Here is a 16642-nt window from a genome sequence, read left to right as displayed (position 1 = left end):
CACCCCTCACGCCTAATTTCTTCTGGACGGGCTGGATACCCAGGTTCCCCCAGCAGGGCGGGTTTGGGTACCCAAATCCACTGCTCCTCGTGGGCCGGACGCCAGGAGTGGTCGAAGATTTCAGAAATCGATCGCCCGAGTTTCCTCTCCCCCCGATCTCCGCCAAGTGGCTCGCTGGTATCACGCTGCGCGTCCCTCCTTTCCAAATCTGAGTCCTCCCGCCTCCCTGGGACTCTGCTTTTCTCTGTAGTTGGCATTGGGATCTTCCTCAATGCGGTCTTCAATTGATTCCACGCCGAGTCCAGGCTGAGCAGTTCATCGTCTTCAGTTTTGGTGATGAGGTCATCGTCTTGTCGTGCAGGAGCAAACAAATTCTGCTTGATTTCACGCGCAAGCCGGATTCTCGCTTCCTCGGAGTTTCCTCCCGATCGGCATCCGCGAACCCCACGGAGATCCTCTCGAGCCACCTATCGAAATGCTGCCACTCTCCCTTTCCGATTGAGCCGGCAATTATCGGCGCGAGGTTGATGACCCGCTTTGGATCGAACCTCCTCGCCACATTCGGAGGCCGAGGTCACCTCCTTCACCAGCAACACCCCCATGGCGGCTCTGCTCCCACCCTTGATGATGGAGCATAGCACGTTGCGCGCGTCTCCGGAGCACCCCCATGTGGAGTCGGCGGCGGGCCGTACGCCGGCTTCAACCCCAACCCGTTGTTCCTGCGCCAGATATCTCTGTGTCGGAGGAGCTCCTCCACCGGGATATCGCCGCGGTTCGGCGGACTCGGAGTTCCCCCTGCGACTGCGGTCTTCGCTGACATCGTTCCGGCCGCCTGCGCGGCGCACTCACCGGCACGCGCCGCGTCGTGCTGGGAAGGCGGAGGAGTTAACGCCATCCTGAGCCCTTTCTTTGCGGGGTGGTGGTGCGGGAGGTGCCTGACGGCGATCCCGCCGTCGGCCGGCGCACCCCCGCCGGTGGCCACCCGCAGGTGCCCCTCCGCCAGCATCCTCATCGGCGACATCGCCCCCTCCTCCGCCGCCATCTCCCTCTGCCCCTCCTCCTCCTCCTCCCGCCCTGTGGAGATCGGAGGCGGCGGGGCGGCGACGGGGGCGGCGGAGGCCGGCGCGGATCTCACCCGGGCGTGGCGTTTCCGCCGCGCGGCGGGGTCGCGAGCGGCGAGCGAGCGAGCGAGCCCCCCTTCTCTAAGCATGCTCTATACTTTTGAGTTTTGGAAGCCAATATCCCGTTTTATGTGTCATTAACACGTGGGTCTTAGTCTATTCCATATGTGAGTCAGACAAGCCTTCAATTCACGACTCGATTACGTAGATCTTAGAGATCTTTTACGGTGGTTGTGGGTGCTTATCCAAATTAGTAGTTTTAATTAAATTTAATTGATGAAGGGCACCTTAGTAATTGGAATAAGCACACCCCACCACGCCCCGTCCGTGCACCTGCCTCCTCCCCCAACCCACGGACGCCGCCTCCCGCCGCGCCCTTTCCCTCTCCCCCGTAGCTGCCTCCGCTTCCACCGCCACTGCCGATTCTCGCCACGCGGCGCTGGTAGACGGCGGCCAGGCGTCGCGGCTCTCCTCGTCGTGGAGAAGCGGGTGCGGGACCGGGAGCGCCGCCGCGGCACGCTTGGGGGCCCGGCCGGCGGGTTCCTGGGAGGACGACACGGACGCCGCCCACGCACCGGCCGCCGCGCAGTCACCCTCGCCCTCGCCCCTGTTGTCGCCTCCGCCACCAGTGCGCCCGCCTCCTGGCTCCGACGACGTCGCCGCCATTGCCACGGTGAGTCCCTCCTCTCCGACCATTGCCCGAGGGGACTCAAGCTTTAGCTTTCTGCCTGAAGTAATCGACACAAGGACCTTTTGATTTTTCAACTTACATATTTGCTTCTCAGTTAGCTCACGCTGCAGAAACATCATAAATGGGTGAAATCAGCAAATGCAGCTTATATACAATGCAAGATCAATTGGCACGAAATTTTCCTAGATAAATGACACCGAATTGGTTAGACAATCAGTGATAATTATACATGGTAGAGGTAGACAAGATCGAAGGGAAGCACTGAACAGGCAGGCATGCATAGTTATCAAAAGTTGTGGTCTCAAGAGAGTACCCTGATTTGTCAGGATTTGTTTTTGTGATGCACATATTACCTCGATGAGCTTCACGAGATCTATACTGAGTTCTCACGAGATCTTCTATCAGACCACTATATATCTTGTAAAGATGCATACTAGTTCCTTTAGCCTTGTGGTTACTCGTGAAGCATGTGGTGTGCCAGGTCATGACTTGAGTAAACTAAGCTCCAGTTCACCTTAAAACGTTCTTCTTGGATGTTGTAGTTTAACTTGTGAACAGCAATCACAGTGGAATAAAATTTGTAGTCAGGTAACTCCATAGTTTAATGTTTTGGGTACAATGAGTTTGTTGCCCCAAATGACATCCATGCTTGCTGGTGTTACTGATTTCAGTATCTTGTTAGTAATTGGCTGGTGAACATTACTGCTCGAGTCGTTAGATTGCCTTTGAAAATATTTTTCATTTAGCTTCTTATTTCTCACTTTTGTCCTATCGAAATGTAGGCTCAGTCATCACAATCCAAAACTTCGATGGGCCAAATGGGCAACAGAACTAATTCTGTGCGTGGCCTTAAACCAAAGCATCAGACGCCACAGCTGATCGTTATTGCAAACCCATTTCAGGATCATCAGGGCCCCCAGCCGTCGTTCCCTCCTTGTACTACCTCCTTTCTGTTCCAGGGATTGATTTGTCAGCTGGGTTAGTCAAGATCAATGGAGCAGAAGACGTAAAGCTAATGGTGAATGATCATGCTAAAGCAGGGACTAAAATTTGTCATCTGTATTTAGTGAACAAAGCGGAGTCTCCAGACTTACGGCATCTCCCAGAGGATTCTTAAATGCTTAGGATGTGGTTCAATTTTGAGAACCGAGATTTTGTTTACAAATTGAATACTTGGGTTATGTTCCTTCATTTTCATTTTTGCTATATGAGACTGGTGGTGTATATTGAGCCCATGTATAGAGACTCATCTAGAAGCCCAGGTATAGAAACGATATATCCCACTCTTCTACGGTTTGGAGGAATACAAGCCATTATTCTCTCCTATTATCCCTCTCTTACATGGTATCAGCCTAGCTCATGGACGCCGCCGCTGCCTCCATGGCCGGCCGGCCGCCGGCGCCGCCGGACCTCTCCTTCCCTTCCCTCTCCTCCCTCCCACCTCCCTCCCCTGCTGCAAGATCTGGCGGGGCTTCGGCCGCACAGCCCGGGCTGCCTCCAGGCCGCCGCCGCGCCGGCCTGCTGCGCCGCCGCCCTGGGCGCGGCCACCCTGGGCACGGCCGCCGAGGGCGCGGGTCCTCCCGCTCCTGCCACGGCCTGGTGCGGCTCTGCTCCCGGTAGGGTGCAGCCGTGGCCTGCCGTCATTCCTGTGCTCGGCACGGCACGGCCGTGGCCTCAGGGGCCGCTGCCGCCGCGCCCGGGCCGGCCGCCGCCCCTTCCTTGCCCGATTCGCTGGCTGGCTGCGCTGCCCTACGCCGCCGCGCTGGCTGCAGCCGCGGCGCCCGGCGCGGGCGAGCCACCACCTCCTCCTCCCGGCCCGCTGCTGCTGCAGGGGGTGCGGGCGCAGGGGGCACGAGCGGCGGCGCCACCGCCGCTGCCGCCTCCCTCGCCGCCGCGCACGCCGCCGTCGCGTCCGCCACGCACGCCGCGTAGGCCTTCGCGCCCAGGGACCCTGCGCGGGCCGCTGCCTCCCTCGCCGCCGCGTGGCCTGTTTGGGATGCCCCCCGCGGACGGGCCGTTCGCCGCCGCCGCCTTCAGCGGGCAGCCAATCGCCGCCGGCGCTGCTACGGCCGAAGCTGCTCTCGCCGCGACCCTCCTCGCCGCCAAGGCCCACCAATCTCTGCCCTCTGGATCTGGATCCCGGGCCGACCCCGTCCTTGGTGCTCCTCTCACCGGCCAGACCGGGAGTGGAGGAGGCCGCGGGCGTCGTCGTCGGGGCGGACGTGGTGGTGGTGCTGGCGGTGCTACCTCTAGTGGTACTGGTGGAGGCCGTCGGGGCACTCCGACCCCGACTCCGGCTCCCACTCCTGCTCCTGACCCTGGAGGTACGCCCTGGCCATCCTTCAGCAACCCATGGCCAGGGCGCATCCCGATGTGGCCGTTTCATGGTCAGGGGGGGCCTCGTCCTCAGCCCCAGCTGGCGGCCATGCTCGCTGCTGCTACTCCCCTGTTCGCGCAGTCCTTCAGCGCCATGGGGCGGACGCCGCCGGTCAGCACCGAGTGCATCGCCGACTCAGGTGCCTCCTTCCACACCACCCCACTTGCCGATATCCTCTCTCCTGTCCGACCCCCACACCCCTCTTGTCCTTCTTCCATCATGGTTGGTGACGGGTCTTGCCTTCCTATCACCGCCGTGGGTTCTGCTCCTGGCTCTTTTCATCTTACGAATGTCCTTGTTGCTCCTCAGATGGTTCATAACTTTCTTTCCATTCGTCAGTTTACAGCTGACAATTTTTGTTCCATCGAGTTTGATTCTTCTGGCCTCACTGTATAGGATTCGGACTCCCGGCGTTCGCTACTCCGGTGTGACAACACGGGACCCCTTTACAACCTTCGCCTTTCTTCTTCCGCTGCACCACTCTCGCCTTCTTCTTCGCCCTGGCCGTCTTGGTCTGCCGCTTTTGCCGTGACACCGTCTTCCACACCTGGCACCGCCGTCTTGGTCACCCTGGCTGTGACGTTCTGGTTCAGCTCAGTCGTAGTACCGATGTTTCTGGTACTAGGGCTCCTGCTGAGCCCCTCTGCCATGCGTGCCAGCTCGGTCGTCATATTCGGCTCCCTCTTTCTTCTTCTTCGCATGCGACGCATGCATTTGATCTTGTTCACTGTAACCTGTGGACCTCTCCTGTTCTTAGTCTTTCTAGTTATAAATACTATCTGGTGGTGGTTGATGATTTCTCGCACTACTCTTGGACGTTTCCTTTGCACGCCAAGTCTGAGACATTCCCCACCCTCCTCCACTTCTTTGCTTGGGTGTCCACTCAGTTCGCCCTCACCGTTAAGGCCGTCCATTGTGACAACGGGCGGGAGTTCGACAACTCCACCTCCCGTTCTTTCTTCTTCTCTCGAGGTGTTCAGCCGCGTATGTCTTGTCCGTATAACTCTCCTCAGAACGGCAAGGCTGAGCGGATGATTCGCACGACGAACGACGTCGTGCGCACCCTTCTGATCCAGGCCTCTCTGCCCCCGCGCTTCTGGGCTGATTGCCTCCACACCGCCACCTACTTGCTCAACCGTCTTCCGTCCACTGCTTCTCCTGCTCCCACTCCCCACCACGCTCTTTTCGGTACCCCTCCTCGCTACGACCACAATCGGGTCTTCGGATGTGTGTTCCTCGGTTACTCCCCTGACCACAAGGGGTACCGATGCTTTGACCTCACCTCTCGCCGCGTCCTAATCTCCCGACACGTCGTCTTTGACGAGTCGGAATTCCCCTACTCCACCTCCTCCAATCCTTCTCCTGACCCCGAGCTGGAGTCTCTATTTCCGACTGACCTGGTGGTTCAGCCACCGTTACCTGTTTGTCCTTTCCCTGCAGGTTTTCCCGGCACACCGGCACCGCTTCTAGTGATCCCTGCTGCGCCGATCGCGGCCCCGGTGCCCGCGGTCGCGCCACGCACGGCCCCCAGACCTCCGGTCGTGCCGCGAGCGGACCCGGTGTCTCCTGCTGCGCCACACGCGGCCCCTGCGCCTTCCCCTGCACCTGCGCGGTACGTTCAGCCCGTGCAGGTGTACCGGCGTCGTTCGGCGCCGACACCGGCGCCGCAGAGGTAAGCTCAGCCGGTACAGGTGTACCGGCGTCGTTCGGCGCCGCCTCCTTGCTCCGGAGGCTCCTGCGACGCCTACACCGGAGCCTTCACTGCCGCCTCCTCCGGCTCCCTCTCGAGCCGAGCCGGAGGTGTACCACCCGCCAGTCATCCATCGGGATCCTCGGCATATCCATCCCATGGTGACTCAGCGGATGGCGTCTCAGGCCGCGACTTTCTCCACCACCAGGGAGAGCCGTGGGTCTCTCCGGTACCCTCCTCTGTTCGCGACGCCTTGGCGGATCCTCACTGGCGTCGCGCGATGGAAGAGGAGTACGCGGCTCTTCATGCCAACCAGACGTGGGACCTCGTGCCGCGTCCGTCTGGTTGCAATGTGGTGACTGGCAAGTGGATCTGGACGCATAAGCTTCACGCTGATGGCACACTGGAGCGCTACAAGGCTCGCTGGGTTCTCCGGGGGTTCACTCAGCGGCCTGGTGTGGACTATGATGAGACCTTCAGTCCAGTCGTGAAGCCCGCTACGGTGCGCACGGTCCTCTCGTTTGCGCTCTCGCGCTCTTGGCCTGTGCACCAGCTGGACGCGAAGAATGCGTTTCTTCACGGCACTCTGTCAGAGACAGTCTACTGCTCTCAGCCAGCGAGATTTGTGGACTCGAGTCGTCCGTATATGGTCTGCCCGCTCAACAAGTCTCTCTATGGTCTGAAACAGGCTCCTCGGGCTTGGTACTCTTGGTTCGCCACGTTCTTGCTGACATTGGGGTTCACCGAGGCCAAGTCTGACACGTCTCTCTTCATCTACCGCCGTGGAGATGAGACTGTCTATCTGCTGCTCTATGTCGATGACATTGTGCTCACCGCCTCCAGTCAGCGATTGCTTCAGAGTGTCATCTCCTCTCTGTAGCAGGAGTTTGCTATGAAGGATTTGGGTCAGCTCCACCACTTCTTGGGCGTCACTGTTGAGCCTCGCCCGTCTGGTCTTCTCCTTCACCAGTGGCAGTACGCATTTGATATTCTGGAGTGGGCTGGGATGACTGATTGCAAGCCCTGCTCCACTCTTGTCGATACTCAGGCGAAGCTGTCTGCTGATCTGGGTGATCCGGTGGCTGATCTTACTGCCTACCGGAGTCTGGCCGGCGCTTTACAGTACCTTACCTTCACCAGGCCGGACCTCACCTACGCGGTTCAGCAGGTCTGTCTCCATATGCATGATCCCCGGGAGTCACACCTTGCTGCGCTGAAGCGTCTCCTCCGGTACGTCCGTGGCACTGTGGACCTCAGCCTGGTGCTTCACCGCTCGTCCTCTGCTGAGCTGGTTGTCTACACCGACGCTGACTGGGCTGGTTGTCCGGACACTCGTCGCTCCACTTCCGGCAACGCCGTCTTCCTGGGCGGCAACCTGGTCTCCTGGTCGTCCAAGCGGCAGCCGGTTGTCTCCCGCTCCAGTGCCGAGGCGGAGTACCGTGCTGTCGCTAACGGCGTGGCGGAGGCGTCCTGGCTACGACAGCTCTTGGCGAAGCTCCACAGCCCGCTCGCCAAGAGCACGCTCGTCTACTGCGACAACGTCAGCACCGTGTATCTCTCCACCAACCCCGTCCAGCATCAGCGGAGGAAGCACGTGGAGATTGACTTGCACTTCGTGCGGACAGGGTCGCAATCGGCGATGTTCGGGTACTCCATGTCCCGACCACCTCCCTGTTTGCTGACATCTTCACTGAGAGATTACCCTCCTCGACTTTCTCGGAGTTTCGCTCCAGCCTCAACGTAGCAGGTGGCTAGTTGTGGCTGCGGGGGGTATTTGCCCTTTGTACTTTCTTCTTGTCCAGTCTTGAACACCGCTGCTTCGGTAGTTCAGACTGCGGGGGGTGTTAGCTTTCTTGTTGTCCAGTCTTGAACACCGCTGCGCCGGTAGTTCAGACTGTGGGGGAGTGTTGGTGTATATTGAGCCCATGTATAGAGGCACATCTAGAGGCCCATGTATAGGAATGATATATCCCACCCTTCTAGGGTTTAGAGGAATACAAGTCATTATTCTCTACTATTCTCCCTCTCTTACAGAGACTCATGAAGTCAAGGATGCTGCTTGTAGACCCATAATGTTTTAGAAATATTATTAGCAAGTTATCATTCAACCATCTCTAGTTTGTTATGTCTTATCCCTTGTGACGTGGAATACATACGAATCCGTGATGTGCGATTTTAGATTTGTGCGATGAATTAATTTGTTTGTGTTGTGTGTGTTCAACAGGCATCAGCCATTTCCTGCTACTAATGAGATCGCCATTTTCTTTGGGCATGTCTGAGTTTATGGCCTACTGCTCTGGTTTCTGGTAGATCGGGACCTGATAAATAGGTAGCATAAACTATGACAAGGAAAGGTAGTCTTTCTTGTTGAAATGCAGCTGAATTTCACCATCACTTGTTCATTACTTATTCACTACTTGTCTGCCACATTGTCGGATCCCTTACAGAATTGTTCTTGGTCAGAGCTGTTTCAGGCTTCAGCACTGGTAAGCTCACCCAGTTTGTGCCGCAACAGCAGTAACAGCCCGGAGGTCGGCACGACGACCATTATGACTTCAGCTGTACATTATGATAACTGAGGTGCATGGGTATTCGAGAGCTCAGAGCTCATGTGTGCAGCACCAAGCTAGACACCTCACTTCAAAAATTTCAGACAAGATGATGAACAGAAAAACCTCCCTTGAGAGCACAGCCATACTTCATTCAAAAAAAAGTTCTGACATAACTCCCATTACATGATTCTAATAACATAGGGTTGGTACTCGTTAAGCACACATAGACTTTGAAATACTAAGGTTTTCATACAAAGAACAGTACAAATCTGCTGTGAAGAAAAAACGTCCAGAGCTGCCACGGGATCTCGCTACATGGAAATCCTGTGCCTGCCTTTGGCGATCCTCCGTGTGATCAACTTGCGCCCACCCTTGGTCGACTTACTGCAGAACTAACATGATAGGGGCTGTGTCAGGAACACAAAAGCATGGAACCACAACTGTATATCATGCCCAACAGCCCAAGCCAGCCAAACTAAAACCCTTCTGTAATTGATAGGTGTGAATAGGGGGTCAACATGTAGCATAAACATGTACAGTAGAGTGCATCGTTTAATTTATAACTTGAGGAGCCATCATCTTTTGCATGAGCAAATATACACAAAATACTAGTAAGCAGCACACAGTTTAAGTCAGTTGTGCCATCGATAACCAGTAAAATCTCCTGTAGATCATAGACAAAATGATAGTTATCAACTAAACAATGAGTAAAGTACTAATCTCATAATGCTCGTCAGACCATACAGTCATACCTGCTGGAGGCTGTGCCTTCTTATCATTGTCGATGACAATCTCTGAACCAGTTCTCTCAGCCCAAATTTCTATCTGGTCACGAGCTGCTGCTCTGAAATTATCACCTGCTACCATCAATACCTAAATTATGGTTCAAATCAGGAGTGTAAAGTCATTAATTTTGTTATTTGGCATACAATAGTTAATCCAAGACTACAAATAGAAGTCATTAATCAACTGAGACTGATTTTGCTCCTATTAACATGCTTAAAGACCTTGAAAATGCTAGGCAGACTATTCAGAATAAATTTACTGATAAACCTACCAACTCTAACCTTAACACTCAGGAATTCGTTGAATCTGATGTTGACACAGTAGACTTCTTACAATCTTGTGAGGATGATCTCTCTTATCTTGATGACTTTATTATTGTCAAGTCAAAGAGAAGTAGGAAAACCCTTAAAAGATTGAGTCTATCTGGCAGGAAACCTGTCAAGACCAAAAACAAGGAAAATCCTTGTTCTAATAGAGGAAGAAGGGGATCTGGAATCCAGGCTCCTTCAAAACCTCAATATATTAAAAAATCTCATCCATGAAAGGTCTCTTTTGGAATTGTAGAGGCATTAGAAAAACTGGTGTCTCCTCCTTTAAAAGACCTTATTCATGAACATCATTTCCACTTCATCTGTCTGCAAGAAACAATGATTCCTGAGTGTGAAGACAAACTACTTGAAAAGTTTGATCCTCAGAAACAATACTTGTGGAAATGGCTTCCCTCTAGGGGCAAATCTGGAGGCATCCTTAGTGGAATCAATACTGATCTTTTGGATGTTGGTTCTTTTCAAGAGGGGCACTTTATGCTTCAACTCAACCTATGGGACAAGAAGCTGAAGAAGAGATGGAACCTTGTTAATGTGTATGGTGCTACACAGGATGAACACGAAGATGCCTTTTTAGCTGAATTAACCAGGTTCTGTGGTCGAAATAAAGACCCTATTCTGGTTGTGGGTGACTTTAACATAATCAGGTTTTCTTCAGAGAAGAACAAAAATAATGGGGCACATGCTCACTCTGACAAGTTCAATCATATCATCTCATATTATGAGCTCATTGATATCCACATGAATGGTGGGAAGTATACTTGGTCTAACAATCAAGCTCCTCCAACCTTAGAAAGATTGGATAGAGCTCTCATCTCTAAAGACTGGGAAGACTTATTCCCTATGGTTACTCTGCTCAAACTATCAAGGGATATCTCTTATCACAATTCCATCATATTAAGCACTCTAGCAGACTCCCCCAAGAAACACATTTCATTTAGGTTTGAACTAGCATGGTTAAGACATCAAGATTTTATCCCCTTAGTCAAGGAAATTTGGGAAAGACAGTGCTTTGGACTTTCTGCTCTAGATAGAATTCAGGCAAAGATTAAAAAGGTCAAACAGTTCCTAAAAGGGTGGGTTTTCAATCAGCGTGGTGCTCAGAAAAAAGCCAAGCAGAATTTAAAAGATGAACTTCTTATCTTGGAACAATTAGAAGAGGACAATCTGCTGTCCATAGATCAATTACAGCAGAAAGTTCATATTATCCACACCATCATGAAGATGTGTGAAGAAGAACTGTATTGGTTCAAAAGGTCTCATGAGAAGTGGCTTCTAGAGGGAGATGTGAACACAGAGTTTTTCCACAGAGTGGCCAATGGTATAAAGAGAAGGAAACAGATCCTTTCCCTGGATAATGAAGGCAGTACCATTGAAGGTGATGCAGCTCTTTTGGATCATGCCACTTAGTATTATAAACAACTCTTTGGCCCAGCACCTGGAAACATCCTTCCCATTGATCCTAATCTCTGGCTTGATGATGAGAAGGTCACTGAGGAAGATAATCTTCTCCTTACCCAACCTTTCTCAGAATTTGAAATTAAATATGCTCTCTTCCAAATGGAAAAGAACAAGGCTGCAGGTCCTGATAAAATTCCTATAGAGTTCTACTAGTGTTGCTGGGAGGTGATCAATCAAGATATTTTGGATCTCTTCCAAGAATTCTACCTTGGCACTCTGAATGTTTGTAGACTCAATTATGGGATTATCACACTGTTACCTAAAGTTCAAGATGCAGCAAAAATTCAACAATACAGACCCATTGGTCTTCTTAATTGTCTTTACAAGTGGATTACCAAGGTTCTGACTATTAGGCTAGAATCTCTAGCTAATAAACTTATCTCCAAATCCCAGTCTGCTTTCCTTAAAGGAAGAAACATCATGAATGGGGTGCTTGCACTACATGAGGTGTTACATGAAACTAAAAGGAAAAAGGCAATGGGGGTAGTCCTGAAACTGGACTTTGAGAAAGCTTATGATAAAGTCAATTGGGCATTTCTTTTTTACTGCTTAAAGATATGGGGCTTTAATGAAACTTGGTGCTTGTGGATTAGTAAAGTAGTGACTGGTGGTACTATTTGTGTTAAGATGAATGATCAGGAAGGTCCCTATTTTGTGAGTCATAAAGATGTAAGACAGGGGATCCCTTGTCTCACATCCTTTTCAACTTTGTTGCTGATTATTTGGCAAGGATGGTCAGACAAGCACAGAACAACAATCTTATTTCTGGTCTAGCTGCCAATCTGATCCCCAGAGGTGTTGCAATATTATAGTATGCAGATGATACTATAATTTGTCTACAACATGATCTAACAAAAGCAAGAAACATGAAACTTTTGTTATATATGTATGAGTTGATGTCAGGGCTGAAGATCAACTTTAATAAAAGTGAAGTTATTCTTATCTATGGTGATGATGAACTTTGTCTCACTTATGCTGAAATTTTTAATTGCCAGGTAGGGAAATTCCCTATCAAATACCTTGGGGGTCCCTGTTAGCCCAAGCAGGTTGCATGTGGCTGACTAGACACAACTTGTGGGACAAAATGAGAAAAAATTGGCCTCTTGGAAAAGGAGTTGTCTATCAATTGTTGGGAGAACTACTCTTATTAACTCCAGTTTGACCAGCACTTTCATATACCACATGTCAATGTACCTCTTACCTATTACTGTCACCAAGAATCTGGATAAGCAAAGAAGATCCTTCTTCTGGCAAGGGAATGGATTGAAGAAAAAATATCATTTAGTAAGATGGGAGATGTTGTGTAAAAGTAAAAAGAAAGGTGGTTTGGAGATTAAGGGCATTAGGAAGCTGAATGTCAGCCTCCTATGCAAATGGTGGTGGAAACTTGACACTGAGGAAGGTTTGTGGCAAGATATTGTTAGGGAAAAATATATAAAATCTGATTTATTGCAAAAATGTAAAACACAAAATAGATGATTCTTCTGTCTGGGCTGATCTTCTCAAGGTTAGACCTTTCTACTTAAGAGGGAGGAAGATCACTACAAAAAATGGCAAGAATTCCCTTTTCTGGACAGATCCTTGGCTACATTCTCAACCTCTATGCATCACCCATCCTGTCCTTTTTTTTCTTTGTAAGGAGAAAAGCATCACAGTCTATGCCTCTATGGTTTCTTGGCTGCTCATGGTCAATTAACCTTCACCAGATGGCTCCCTCCCTTCTTATTTGAGCAGTGGATTTCAGTAATTAATCAGACCTTTTCTTATAACTTTGCTGATTCCAAAGATATTATCGCCTGGTCCTGGGGCAAAGGTGGAAAGTTCACCTCTAAATCTATGTATGACCATCTGTCTCTGGATGAGTCTGGGTCCAATTTCAAACATTTGTGGAAAGCCAAACTTCCTTATAAAATCAAAATCTTCCTTTGGCTTTTAGAAAAAGGGGTCATTCTTACTAAGGATAATTTGATTAAGAGAAAATGGGTGGGTGACCCTTCCTGCTACTTTTGTTCTGATAATGAAAACATCAACCACCTGTTCTTTTGTTGCCCGGTGGCAAAGGTTATCTGGGGGATTATAGCTATGAGCTTAGGGGCCAATAACATCCCTACTGACATCGATCAATACAAGAGATGGGTAAATAGATGGCTTCCGAATGGAACCTCTTTTCATACCCTGGGCTTGGCTGCTTTCTGTTGGGCTATCTGGGCTTGGCTGCTTTCTGTTGGGCTATCTGGAAAAGAAGGAATAAAGCCTGTTTTGACAAAAAAATGCTAACCAATCCGCTGGATATTATTTCTCATGCTTGTGAGATGTTGTCTTACTGGGCAGGTCTTTACAGTAAGGAAATGCAAGCTACTATCTTGGCCGGTGTCAAGACCCTTCTCTCCTGCACCCATAGAGTGTTGTCGCAACCCTCCACCTCTCAACCTCTACTTCTGACTCAAGCTACTCCTGATGAAGATGATGAAGACGATCGTGAGGATGATCTCTGAAGGCTGTGCGATGGACGTTCACCCTTTTGCAGTCTAGCTGGCAGTTCTAGTAGACTTTTGCAGACTCTGTCTTTTATCCTCGCTTTGTCTTTCTGGTCTGTAAGCCTAGTTGGCTAAACTTGGTGGCACTTGGGGGCTCGGGATTCTTGGGCCTGTGGGTACAATCACCTGAGTAAAATTCCCCTACCTGAAGATCAGGTCAGGGGTTTTACTCCTCCTCTCGTGACTCCCCCTTTCCCCTTTCCCTCATCCGGTTCTTGTTCTGAACTCGTGTATTTCCGTTTGGTTAATGGAAATGGGGTTACCCTCGGTTCGAAAAAAAATAGAAGGCAAGTCGTCTGTCAAACCAACAAAGCTGAAGGAGGCCAAATTTGCATTCAACCAGATCATAAATGCAAGCAATTTCTCAGTAATTGCACACTACTCCACTGGTAATCATCTAAACCCAAGGACAATATGAAGCAGGACCTACACCTAGAATTTAATCCAGCATGTTATGGGCATCCGAGAAGCTGAATTAAGTTACATTCGCAGGATGATAAACTTCAGTAATTTCTCAGCACTCGCAGCCTAATCTACTGCTAATCATTCAATCCTAAGCATCCTCAACAAGAAGCGTAGGGTATGGTAGTGGCAGCACCTTTGCAGGCATGGCGACGAGCACCATCTTGCCGCAGTCCATCTCATGAACAATCCCCTCTTGTGGCGGCCGCGGACGGGGTCAACCATGGCAAGCGCTACCATCATGCACGGCGAGCCCCTCGGCGGCCTGGTGGCGCGGGAAGGCACGGACCATGGCGAGGAATGCGAAGTCATTGGCGTCGTAAAGGACGAGTGCACCGTCGTCAGCTCGTGGTAGACGGCGAGGGAGTCCCGCAGCACAGGAGCGGAGACGGCGGCCAAGGGATCAATGAGAGGGCCGAGGTCGGCCGCGTGGCCAGGTCGTAGAGGCGGATGGAGTCGCCGGAGGACGAGGTTGTGGCGGCGGAGGATGGGGTCTTGATGAAGAAGCCACGCAGCCGCCGCCGGAGGGAAGGGTTGGGTAGGTCCGCCCCGACGCCGGCGAGCGCGGAAGCCATGGAGGGGAGCTGGAGTCGGACCGCGAGGTGGAGTGCGGTGTCCACACCGGGGACGTCGCGTCGGTCGAGCGCCGCGGAATCTTGCTGCTACCCGCCGGAGATGCAGATGGCCGAGCCCGGCTTGGGCGGAAGTTGGGCCCGGCAAGCGCGAGCCACTCGGAGCGGATGAACCTGATGGCCGCCGGCTGGATGAAGGCACGCCGCCGGCTGGATGAAAAACAGATCAAAACCCTATTCATCAAGAGACTATAGTCCACTAAATCACCTCCTTCGACTATACTAATCGAAACATTATTCCAATTAATATCGATTTACTATCTTATTCTTGAGTACAAAATATAATGTCAAAAATAGGATTATCATATTTATCTTTTTTAAGTTGGGCCTATCAATTTAATAGGCATCTCGTGTATATGGGTTCACCATTAAGTATGTATTTGATGCCTATAGGTGCCTTTCTTTTTATGCCTCTTGATGCTTATCAATTTTAAACCGTCGGATTGAGCCTTGTGAGCCATCCATTCTTCCCCCAACCATTGTAAAAAAATTCCTATAACATATACATATTCTATACTTACACCAATTTTATCCGTAGCACTCACAAATATATTTGCCTTTCTTTACCTGCTATTTCTAAAGCACATACGGTATCCACCTGATTTTTAATTTGGTTCATCTCAAGTCAATTACACGTGGGCCTATTTAGATTTGGTATGAATTCTGGCCATGGCGATTTCCAGATATGTACCGGGGTCTTGAGCGCACCGTACCTGTTGAGTAGTAAAAGAACTTCGACCCCAAGTTCTGGTCCAGGAACCCGGACACGTCACGAACAATTGATCAATTTGTACGAAGGCAATAAAAACAGATTGGGATTAGAGAAAAAAAGATTGCCACCAAATAATTATCACAGAAATCTAAGAGGTTGTTGTAGGGAGAGATGGTATGGGATGGTGGGATTGTTTTGGGTCGACCCATTTTGCCCATTGGATCGGTAGGTTCCGACTTCTATGGACCCTTCTCTGATTTGAGGCCGGCTCACATGACTCATTGGCCTTGCTCTCATGGGTCGGGCCAACCACCCATTGGGTCGACCCGGCCCATTCCCATCTTAAGAGGTCCCCCTTTTTTTTAATCAGAGAGCCATGCGCGGCCACTGCTGGTTCGGTAATGACACCGTTGAGTTGAGCCTTGTCCTTGCAGGTGGTGAGTGCTCAGGTGCAGAAGAACGAATTAATTGGAGATGCAGTCACTTCCTGCTGCGTAACCCACCTGCGCGCCACTTTTGATCTTGACACTATTTCATTAAAGGAATTTCACGTTTTTTTAGTAAACTTAATCCTGCAGTGACAGGTACTTTATTTGTACAGAAATACTACTACTGTATTACGTTAACCGCGCATAGATTAAGGAGCCCGTGCTGCTTTATCTGAAGATACTTCGCTATCGCCTATCGGCCAAACTTCGGCTTGACGTTCCGACGATTGTTGAGATCCCTCATGGCAATCCTAGAACGAAGCCCTGCGACCGCACGGTCCGCACGAGCACCGGCCATTTTCGACCCAGGGCAGGCAGTAAGAACGCTATGAAGATCAATCTCTATACTATAAAGATATAAAATAATTGAAAATATTTTTCATCTAAATCAGGTCCACCGTACCACTCACGCTGGACCCACCTGTCGGGTTTGAGGGAGGTGCGTGAGAGAGAGGGTAGACATAGAAATCGCATGTTAGAGAGCATTTACTAAAAAGTAATTTTTTTTTCTCACCCAGCCCCCGCGTACCCCCGCCCGTACCCAATCTTATCCTGCCCGGATTAATCCCTTCACAATTATAGGAACAGGCCGCCAAGGACGCAGCTGTTCTGTCGCCCTCCAACGTCTACCTTCCTTCTCTCCCTAAAGACATGCAAGCAAGTTTACTTATCAACCGATGCGTGCAAGTTTCCGTCCATCATCCTTCTCCTTCCATCCATGCATGAGACCCTCGATAGCAGTCTATATCCTGGTTTTTACTCTTCCAAATCCAAAAAAAAAAAACGTCTCCCTCGAGCAAGCACGTT

The 16642-nt window shown here is 50.7% G+C and overlaps 1 protein-coding gene and 1 long non-coding RNA gene across 2 annotated transcripts; one reads left to right on the top strand and one right to left on the bottom strand.

The window, feature by feature from the left end:
* Window positions 1–600: 600 nt before the first annotated feature.
* Window positions 601–3003, top strand: LOC120700767. Its single transcript, XM_039984997.1, has 3 exons — window positions 601–688; window positions 1427–1794; window positions 2595–3003. The coding sequence occupies exons 1-3, from the start codon at window positions 601–603 to the stop codon at window positions 2793–2795; spliced, it is 657 nt and encodes a 218-aa protein (XP_039840931.1). The 3' UTR covers window positions 2796–3003.
* A 5538-nt stretch (window positions 3004–8541) lies between these two features.
* Window positions 8542–14735, bottom strand: LOC120698690. Its single transcript, XR_005684985.1, has 3 exons — window positions 14140–14735; window positions 9184–9304; window positions 8542–8815 (listed from the first exon to the last, which is right to left on the bottom strand). It is a non-coding gene; the product is annotated as an uncharacterized LOC120698690 (long non-coding RNA).
* Window positions 14736–16642: the final 1907 nt, after the last annotated feature.

This window comes from Panicum virgatum, chromosome 3K (assembly GCF_016808335.1).
Source record: "Panicum virgatum strain AP13 chromosome 3K, P.virgatum_v5, whole genome shotgun sequence".
NCBI classification, from domain to species: Eukaryota; Viridiplantae; Streptophyta; class Magnoliopsida; order Poales; family Poaceae; genus Panicum; species Panicum virgatum.
Note: the sequence above shows the minus strand (reverse complement) of the source record. Positions and strands in the feature narration are given on the sequence as shown.